The sequence below is a fragment of the Squalius cephalus genome (assembly GCF_949319135.1).
Source record: "Squalius cephalus genome assembly, chromosome: 22".
Classification (NCBI taxonomy): domain Eukaryota; kingdom Metazoa; phylum Chordata; class Actinopteri; order Cypriniformes; family Leuciscidae; genus Squalius; species Squalius cephalus.
In genome coordinates this window covers 19,861,639-19,871,977 of record NC_137143.1, presented here as the reverse complement: position 1 = coordinate 19,871,977, position 10,339 = coordinate 19,861,639, and the positions used below count along the sequence as shown (strand labels likewise).

The window sequence follows — 10,339 nt, the reverse complement described above, 5'->3', positions numbered from 1 at the left end:
GCAGGACACGAAGGAGAGTACACTTCAGGCAAGTAGTAATCCAACAGATAGCAGTCTTAGCCATAGACGAGACCAGACATTGTGTGTGTGTGTGTGTGGAGTGTCCTTTTATCTGGTGCTGGGGAGATGAGGTGATTGGAGACAGCTGGTGATGATTAGTATTATGGAGATGGTGATTGGTGTGACTGAGTGAGTGTGGAGGCTGGGGTGGCACTTCACTTCACTTGTACTTTATATTTAACAAAATGTGCACATTGTCTATAATTTTCTGGCAATATTGTAAGAATTTATTTGTACTACTTTCTTGTGAAAAATATCTTTTTTAAAAAAAAAGCAAGATATTTAAAAAAACAGACTATGATGTAACACCCTGAGCTCGACCCATTCTCCGCCTAATAATTTAGGCTCCCCCCATATGTGACATCATTTACTAGAAATTACATCATTCAGGTCTCTTTAACAGTGATGCAGAAGATGGTAAGTAGTATCCTACTTTTCATTCATATTTTCAAGGTAATTATTAACAACTCATAAAATTAAGATGGAAAATTATTATTTTTCAAATTTTTCTTTTAATCCAAAAGTATTTACAGTTTACTTAGTTCAGTGCTGCCATATGGTCTACTCTCTACACAAGGAGCAGTGGCCATTTTTAGCAAAAAACCTCAACCCCATCACACTCAACTCTGTCACATATCTGTATATTTCTCATTGTTTCGGGGTTGTAAACATGTGACAGGTTGAATTTTTCACTTAATTTATGAATAATTTTATTTAAAAAATTTAAGATAGTAATGATTTCAGTAAAGATGTACTTACTTAAATCAAGACAACTCATAATTTTGTTATAAATAGAATATTTGATGTAATGTGTCCACTTAAACATTGACAAGCATCCTTTGTTAGAAATGCCAGCCACGTCAGCAGCAGAAAGACAGTGTTTTGCAAGCAGATATGTTGACCCAGAAAGAAGGGCACAATATGAGAAAGAGACCAAGTTGAAAATAAAACATTGAAGGCAATGTCTCTCTTCAAACCTGTTACAGTCTTCAACCACGTGACACTATTCTCAACTATTCTTTTGGAAAAAATAGAGAAGACGATAAAAAATGAAGGCATTTCTTGCTGATTACCACCTGACATGTTAAGAACTAACACAATAAAATTGGGGTTTTAGTTAAACATCTAAATTGAACTATTTTTTTTACAAAAAGAGACCACAGACACACAATTTGTCTTTTTAACTTCAGTCCCATAAAAATGTGACAATGATCAGAAATGTTACATTTTAATGTAATTATTAAATTCTTATGAGGGGCACATGAGCAGCAACATGAGATGTTGGTTTTATAACAAGTTTTGTGTAAAATCCTTTGTAAACCAATTCCATTTTGTCCTTTAACGGTTAGAGAATAAAAGGTGTTTCACTCTGAAAATAATAAAAGGTCTTTAATGCCTGAAGTGGGAAAATATAATTTGTTGGAGGTTTTATATGTGCCCAATGATGTGGGGTATTCAGAAAATGTATTATATGTAGTTTAAAAAAAGTTGAAATATTACCGAATCTCAGGATTGACCCACTCTTGACGAAGCTCTGCTTACTGAGAGATGCACAGTGACGGCAATGTGGCAAAATGCGATCACTCTGCGCTTTAATTCATAAAGTTTACACTCATTTGTGTATCATATCGTAGAATTTTTAAAACATTTAAATAGATGTATCTATTTGTAAACAATGTGTATGTTGTTGATATTACTCTTGGCAAGATCTGATTTCAGAGAGACGTGCAGAGACGGCACGCTATTTGCGATTGCACTGCTCTCATTTTATTCATAGTTTACACTCATTTATGGCTGTCACTAGTTAACAATCATTTTGGTAATCAAGTAATCGCTTGATTATTTTGATGTTTAATCGAGTAATCTGACATTTTTGGGGGGTGATAAAAATAAACCTAAGCAAAGACCTAAGCCTTAAAAATGACTTAAAATACATATAGCCTATAATAACAATGAGGCAATAATATTTGGTTCAAATCAAAAGCAAATAATATGGTTTTATAGAACAACACTATTAAAATACATAATATGCATAATATCAACAATTATCATATGTATATTATGTACTATAAATGCCTGCAAAGGGTGCCAATGGCCTGGTCTTGTTACACTTTAAAGCAGATCAAATCCTTGTTTAACCCTCTGATGGTTTATGGGGTCTTTTGGGACCCCAAATGACTTTTGCTCAAATTAAAAAAAATGTTCCCTTTGTCCAAATGGTATGAAACCTTCTACGGCTCTCAACACTTTCTAGATCTACAAAAAAAAAAAAAAATTGGAATGATATCTGTTTTTATGTTAGCGTGACAAAAATTGTGACACTCGTGGTCTTCGGGGTCTCTGGAGACCCCGCAATCAAAATAGACTAAATTCATTATCAAAATCAGAAACAACGCAGAACACATCGACAGAAATGGCACAAATAAAGTGGCACACTTCCACCAATGCAAAAAACATCCACAATGCTAAATTATATTGCTCACAACACGTGTGTATACACACACACACACACACATATAGAGGAATACATTTTTGAGACTATAAAAACTGTTCTCTTATCATTTGTAAAATAAAATCATCCAAAATGCAATACCACCACAAAAATAAATTGGTGACACTGACACATTGAAAATGTACACACGCGCACACACACACACACACACACACACACACACACACACACACACACACACACACACACACATTTGTAAGGCTATAATTTGTCAAATAAAATCATCCAAAATGCAGAACCAACACAAATATAAAGTGGTCACACTGACATCGACAATGTGTACTCACACACACACACACACACACACACACACACACACACACACACACACACACACACACACACACACACACACACACATTTGTAAGGCTATAATTTGTCAAATAAAATCATCCAAAATGCAGAACCAACACAAATATAAAGTGGTGACACTGACACCGACAATGTGTACTCACACACACACACACACACACACACACACACACACACACGCACGCACACACGCACACGCACACGCACACACACACACACACATTTGTTAAGGCTATAATTTGTCAAATAAAATCATCCTAAATGCAGAACCAACACAAATATAAAATGGTGACACTGACACCGACAATGTGTACTCGCACACTCTCTCTCTCACACACACACACACACACACACGCACGCACACACACACACACACGCAGGAACATTTGTAAGGCTATAATTTGTCAAATAAAATCATCCAAAATGCAGTACCACCACAAAAATAAATTGGTGACACTGACACATTGAAAATGTAAACACACACACACACACACACATTCACACACACACACACACACACACACACACACATACACACACAGGAACATTTGTAAGGCTATAATTTGTCAAATAAAATCATCCAAAATGCTAAACCACTTCAAATATAAAGTGGTGTGGTGACACTGGCACATCGACAATGTGTACTCACACACTCTCTCTCTCTTTATCTCTCAGACACACACACACACACACACACACACACACACACGCAATTGTGTGTGTCTAGAATCTAGAATTAGATTAATAATAAATGATTAAAATAAATGATAAAATCTTAAGACTCCAACATTTCTCTTTGTAACATTTTGTTCAGGTTTGATTCTAATCATAATGTAACATTATTGAAAAACTGGGGGGTTTTTTGGTACAAAAAAATGCTAAACTTTGACAAAAATATTTTATTTTTGTTATAATTGTGATTTTATAATATTTAGATATGAATCCAACTGAATCCAACTTGTGAAAAGATATCTTTCAGGTAGTCTAATAGCAAATAGCATATACTGGAGCTCTATAGCCATCTAGTGGTTAAAATTATTATTTTTTATTTTAAAACTGCATTTTCCAAAAAATGGGCAAAAATGTTACATTAAACCATTTAAAATCATCCATGTTATCCCCATGAATGAAAGTTAGAAATCTGGGTCTTTTATAAAGTGAATTTTACATCAAATGCTGTTTTTTTGTAAAAAGGCTATTTAAATATTAATTTATTAATTTATTTATAGAAATTTAAAAAATATCATAAATTCTCCAAAAACTGCACAAATGTTGAGTAAAAACATTAACAAACAGAATAAAATTACATTTGTAAAAAAAAAAAACTATTATCTTGTTACAAAATTAAATGTTATTTTCTGGGGTCTCTAGAGACCCCAAAACCCAGAGTGTAGACATAAATAAAGACCATCAGAGGGTTAATATTGGCCAAATTACATTTAATTCTAATGTTTACTTAATCTTTTATATTTGGCCAATTCTTTGCGACAGAAATAATATAGCCACTGTAATTTCTTAAACAATAATATGTGGACATCAAAACATGTAACCACAGAGCTAGGGTTTAAACTTTTATTTTGAAATCGCGATGAATAGTTTGCATATTTAGAAACATGTTGATGTATTCTGTGTTGGTGTAGCACTATGTCATAGTATATTTTTAAATGGTTTTAATACATTGTTCAGCCTTATAAAATTGTCTAATAAAGCGATTCATGGATTTAATTTCGTCCATGGAATGTCCCACTTCCGGTATTTTGCCGGTAATTTGAGACGGGTCAAGTGCAAAGAATCATGACAGCCCTAGACTCATTCCCTTCACACACTCATTATAGCGTTATTGATTTTAGAGGTTTATGTAGGTTATAATATTGTTCTATGCTATCCCCTGGCTCACCTGTTAGCCAGCAAACATGAGGAGTGACTGTGTCTGCCGAATATTTTTCCTATTATTTGTTAGAATTCGTTATTTGTTTATTCACACTTTTTTATTATTCAGCCATATCCCTAATAGTAAGCACATAGCATAATAGCCGTACCCTACTATTTTCTTCTGCTATTCTGAATTCAGCCATACGGCGACATTTAACAGAAGTGTTGTGTGATTCACTTTTTCCCCCTTTCTTGCACTGTTTGTGCTGTGAACACTCTCTATTAAGAATTAAGTCAGAATTTGACGTGTTATGACCTTAATATCTTCTTGTCTGATATGAGTAGTTGTGAACCTGGTAGTTAAATTGAAAGTCAGTGATAAATGCTGTTTGTGTTTTGTAGACACCTGCTGAAGAGGTCTGTCTGAAAACACTGAGTGATGACGTGCTAAAACTTTAGACTGCAGCGTTTTAGCATAAACATGACAAGATTATGGTTACTTATGTTTACTCTGACGTGGGGAAACTCCACATATGAAACAAGTTTAGGAGCGATTTCTTATAATGCGTCTCAATAAATCTGAATAGATTTTGTGGTATAACAAGAGTTTAAATATATCTTTATTTTATACATTATTTTTATAAGACATAAATACAATAAAAACAAATATATTCAAAATGCAGATCACAAACTGACCTTAAAGGTCTACTTTGCAGCATGACATTTATACATCATGCAAATATGCTTAGAAATATGGCCCATAAACAAATACTGAAAAGGCATATATTTTCCAGAATGGAATTCCATGTTTTTAAAATCAAGTACAGTAGTAAAGATTCTTTATTCTTGAATCTATGCAGCTGTTTATGCTTTAGAAATATAATAAATATTGAGCTTCACTTAAGTTTGGTCTTGGTCTATCATCATTAGTGTTGGAAACTTTCTAGCCATTCAAGTAGCGAATCCAGCTCTCCGATAGCCTTCATGGCTCCTGCTGCCTGATCAAGCTGAGAGACAAAAAGAAAGTTTCATTTTCTGTGCTGATTGTGGGGGAAAAGTTAGTAGAATTATTGTCAGATTAAAAAAAAAATAGATTTTATAATCATTATTAAAGAGTGTTAAAAGTCTGAAGAAATCTGTGAAGCTTTTTATTGTCTGTGTTTGCAGGCCTAGTTATTATGTCTCCTGTTGGTGAATAGTGTCTCTTACCTTGTCATACGTGGTTTGAATGCCTGTGAATTTTAGTCTGGCATCTACACTGCACTCACAGTGTGCATTAGAATGCTTTTGGATAGACAGAAAAACATGGTTAAGTTAATCTGCTAAAAGCTTTCTAAGAACATCTCTATCTGTATTCTTGTGCTTACAGTTGCCCCACCAATATTCTACAGTACACTTGTATTCATTTAAAATTGCTTATTTATTTATTTATTTGTAACCAACCCCTGCACTTTCGATTTTCGCAGACAGGTATGTAGGTCACAGTCGGTACAAGGGAAAAATAGGAAAAGTCTCACAAAATATTGTAGTTTACAAGTTTTTAATACAAAACAATGTTTTAGTCAAAGACCTTATTTTGGGATTTCCGATGCCATTCAAATGGCCAAAGAAGATCTTTGGCCTTGACCTTTGTAAAAATATTTGCGAGTTACGACAGTATGCGGGACTTTTCCCATTTTTTCCAGTCTTACAATTTGCTTCAGTTTGAAAAACATCTTTTAACTTTAAGTAGTGTCTCTGTCTAGTATCTTGTACTTACACACACTCGCAGGTCCTTGGTGATACTGAGGAAGGAGTTGGCCAGGACGCTGGTGGTTCTGCGATGTAGGGAATGACTGCTAGTGTAGCTGATAAAGACCTTATCCATGTAAAAGTCTAAGAGCTGCCTGAGGAAACAGCAGCTTTCTGTAGCCTTATAACGGGGAAGACACATGAATTACAGATTTTTTGACAGTCTTAGTAATATATGGCACGTTTTAATTGATCAGTTGATTCTACAAAGGTTCTGATGCAAAAAAACTTTTCAAAATGTTACCTGTACACTGTTCATTACGTCTTTTCTAAGTAATCTGATTCCCTTGTGATCATCTCCAGAAATCTGTCAAAACAAAAGATGTTATCAGATGTGATTACCATTGTAATCACTACATAACCTCTAACCACAGACGCAATAAAAATGAGGCCACTTTAAAAACAGCTTTGTTTGATGTTGCTTGCATGTACATTTTTTTGCTCTGTTTTTGCTAGGGATATGATTCGTCACCCTGACAAAGTGCTGAACACATTGCCAGGAGTTTCCACTGAGGTATTCCTTTTGTTAATTTTTCCTTTATCATTGGCATGTTCAACTCAGAACCGAAACAGAAAAGCATGTCTTGCCACATGCTGTTCTTTTGATGTAGACATGCAGAGTCATTAAGAATGAAATAGCAAAAATAAATCAATAACCTGTTGGTTGACATGCCAAACCTGTCGAGAAAGCCCATTGACATCACCAGTGACGTCATTGTTATGGTGGGAAATTGACATGGCGCTATTTATACATGTTTAGAATGCATCAAACCGCTACCAGCTATTTTAACAGAAGGAAATGCTGAAACTAACACATGACTAAGCTTAAGACTGTAAGTGTGCTTACCATGCCTTGACGGATGTGCTGGAAGTGGTGCCTAAGTTCGTGGGTGTGAATGTTCACTTTACAACTGCCCAAGTGAAGCCTCCGACCCTGGGCCGAGTCCCATAGACCACACAGCATGATGCATACAAACATACTGTATATGATTAACAAGTCCTTCATTATGCTTCTGACAATTCAGCCTGGGAAATAAAGAAAAGACAGTCAAACACAACCTTGTATGCGTTACATAAAATTATACTTGTATTAGCTTTATCAGTCTGTTCTAGGATAAAATAAATGCTATATGTTATGTTTTGTTACCTAGTGATGTCCGAGGAGTGTTTTCTTCATGTGCACCTCTTCATGGTGATGGCAAGTGCTCTTATAGTGGGACAAGAGGGGAATTTCGACAGGTGTTCCTTGATTATCTTCTACCTCCCATTACAGTAAGAGGAAGTGAATGTCCTTGCAACATTTTTTATTTCATCACTATGGGAATTGACATGAAAGGATGAAGGACTTCCGTTCAAACAATTACTGACATACATAATGTTACAATACCTGTAGTAGCATGTTATACTATGTAGTTTAGCAATTATGTATCTTGGTAATATTGGGTTTGGTAAGATTTTTTATTGTTTTTGAAAGAAGTTTACTAATGCTCACCAAGGCTGTATTTATTTTTGATAAAAAATACAGTAATGTGATGGCAAAGCTTACAGTTTGTGATGGCAAAGCTGAATTTTGCGTCACATGATCCTCCATTTATGTACATTTATGAATTATAAACTATTTGATTACTAATGAGGAAGAAAGACCAAACTACTTTTATCCCATCATTTGGTTATTCTTTTTTAGCAGATCTTTTAAGGCAGCTGAGCTTACTTTACCTAAACCTACCCATAATCTGCGTCTCATATTGACGCTAAAGGGTGCCATGTACGTCGGATGTTGACGAAATGTCAAAAGTGTCAGTATATGACGCCCTAGGATGAGAATGCGTTGTTACTTTACACTTGCCACTGTGGCCGCCTTAGGGGCTAACATAATTGTCGCTTTACCATTATCTCTACATCCTTGCATGTGTTCATTTCATCTGATAAAAGCTGACAGAAACGTCAGAGTTTCCTTTTCAATCAACTGTCATATTTTTTTTTACACCTTCAAGCGCAGCTTATTTTAAACCAAATTTTCTCTTGTGACCAAAAATGAATTACGGTAATATTCTTTTCTTTTTTTTTTGGAACGGGACAGCAAATTTCTTCCCGACATTGTTGTGTTATATGACAATGTTTTTTTCTGATAATTTCATAATCAAGTGACCAGCATTGCTTGCCTTTTGAAAGTATGCACCCCATGGCCCAGAAGAAAACTTTTCTTTAGTCATTTCTGGCACTGTTAGACGGCATTGGTAGGAAATAAGTTCAGATCTTCCTTGCTCTGTTTCCTGATGCTGCAAGCAGTTTGTTTTATTTTTGTCCTTTTCTTTAAGGGTTTGTTTGCTTATCAAACCTGTCTGTGAAATACGGGCAACTGTCAGTCGTATGAGTTCTTTGCACAGCAAGGAAATGAATACGTGAAATACTTGTTTAATTCATTGTTTAAAATATGAAGATGTTGAAACATTAAATTATATGCTACCAGTGAGCAGGAAGAGAACTAAAACATTTGTAATAAGTTATTGTTACTGGATAAAACAATACAACCAAGAACTTTTTTTATATGTCACTCATCACTAACATTTTTCACTTTGTGATATCTGGAGAGATTCTGTTTGGAGGAATGGTCTCTGATCTCTTGTCAGGTGTTCTCCAAACTCATCAGGCATTATAGGAGAAGACTCAGAGCTGTTATCTTGGAAAAAGGAGGTTGCAAAAAGTATTTAATAAAAGGGGGCGAATAATTGTTCCCAATATGTTCAATCAAAAGGATAAACAATGCTTATTTCTTTTTTACAGCCATCTTTGATCATATTTATCAAGGGGGCAAATAATTCTGACAAGCACTGTAAATGTTGCTCACATATTATGGTAGCCCAGTTCATGCTGCATACAGTGTAATGATACTTTTGCCATTAATATGTTTATAAGCAACTGAAAAAAAACCCACATACGTCAGGGAATGTCAAAACCTCTCCAGGGCCTCAAAAACACCTCAGGCCCCAGAGGGATATTTTGAGTTCCACATGTTTCCACTTTGGTGCTGTACATTTTTCAAGTGTCTGTACTTTATATGAGTATTTTTATTTTGGGAAACTTTTACTTTTCACTTCACTACATTCCAAAGCATAATATCATACAGTTTACTACATTTCATAAAAATTTTGATCCGGTCCGAATGATCCGAATATGCATCCTGATAAAGTTCCCTTGGCCTCTGGAATTAAAATAGCCCCACATCATCACATAGCCTTCACCATACCTAGAGATTGACATGGAGTACTTTCCATAAGATCATCTCTCAATGCAAATCAAACTAGCTATTAGGCTAACTGAAATAAAACCATGCCAATCTCTAGGTATGGTGAAGGCTATGTGATGATGTGGGGCTATTTTAATTCCAGAGGCCAAGGGAACTTTATCAGGATGCATAGTATCCTGGATCCATGAAATAACTGGCCTTTAAAAATAAAAATCTGCCTGCCTCTATGGGAATTTAACATAGGGGTGTCCAAACTTATGCACCCTGTATTTTAAGGAAGAAAATTTATTTATTTACAATACATTATTCATCCACAAAGAAAATTGGTGTACTTAAAGGTTGGATTTTTCCTAATTTTTTTAATTAAGGCATTAAGTTCAATTTCCAAAAGATGATTTTTTATTCCTCTTTTTAGTCAACTTTAGCAGGGGTGCCTAAACTTATGCATAGCACTGTAAATCCTTTAGCTGTAGCTGCCAAATATTTTTAGTCCCCCTGTAGTCAATAATTGTATCTCTTAAAACTCATCTTTGATCACAAAAATT

At 34.9% G+C, this 10,339-nt stretch overlaps 2 protein-coding genes across 2 annotated transcripts in view; one reads left to right on the top strand and one right to left on the bottom strand.

Annotated features, from left to right (window-relative positions):
• Positions 1-5,348: 5,348 nt before the first annotated feature.
• il19l (interleukin 19 like) lies at positions 5,349-8,210 on the bottom strand. Its single transcript, XM_079857603.1, has 6 exons — positions 7,695-8,210; positions 7,395-7,573; positions 6,792-6,854; positions 6,516-6,668; positions 5,966-6,040; positions 5,349-5,763 (listed from the first exon to the last, which is right to left on the bottom strand). The coding sequence occupies exons 2-6, from the start codon at positions 7,551-7,553 to the stop codon at positions 5,683-5,685; spliced, it is 531 nt and encodes a 176-aa protein (XP_079713729.1). The 5' UTR covers positions 7,554-7,573; positions 7,695-8,210; the 3' UTR covers positions 5,349-5,682.
• The window catches only part of fmoda (fibromodulin a), a 35,319-nt gene continuing 32,021 nt past the window's right edge, over positions 7,042-10,339 (top strand). Inside the window, exon 1 of the mRNA XM_079857602.1 lies at positions 7,042-7,061. The gene's annotated coding sequence lies outside the window, so the exon portion shown is untranslated. The remainder of the gene's footprint in view (positions 7,062-10,339) is intronic.

Bases quoted from the DNA above. Each gene is read 5' to 3' on its own strand.
- il19l (XM_079857603.1), bottom strand. From the start codon at position 7,553: ATGAAGGACTTGTTAATCATATACAGTATGTTTGTATGCATCATGCTG. The intron at 6,855-7,394 runs GTAAGCACACTT...TTGTTTTGACAG, and splicing joins AGCACATCCGTCAAGGCATG to ATTTCTGGAGATGATCACAA. The intron at 6,041-6,515 runs GTAAGTACAAGA...TCTATCCAAAAG, and splicing joins CCAAGGACCTGCGAGTGTGT to CATTCTAATGCACACTGTGA.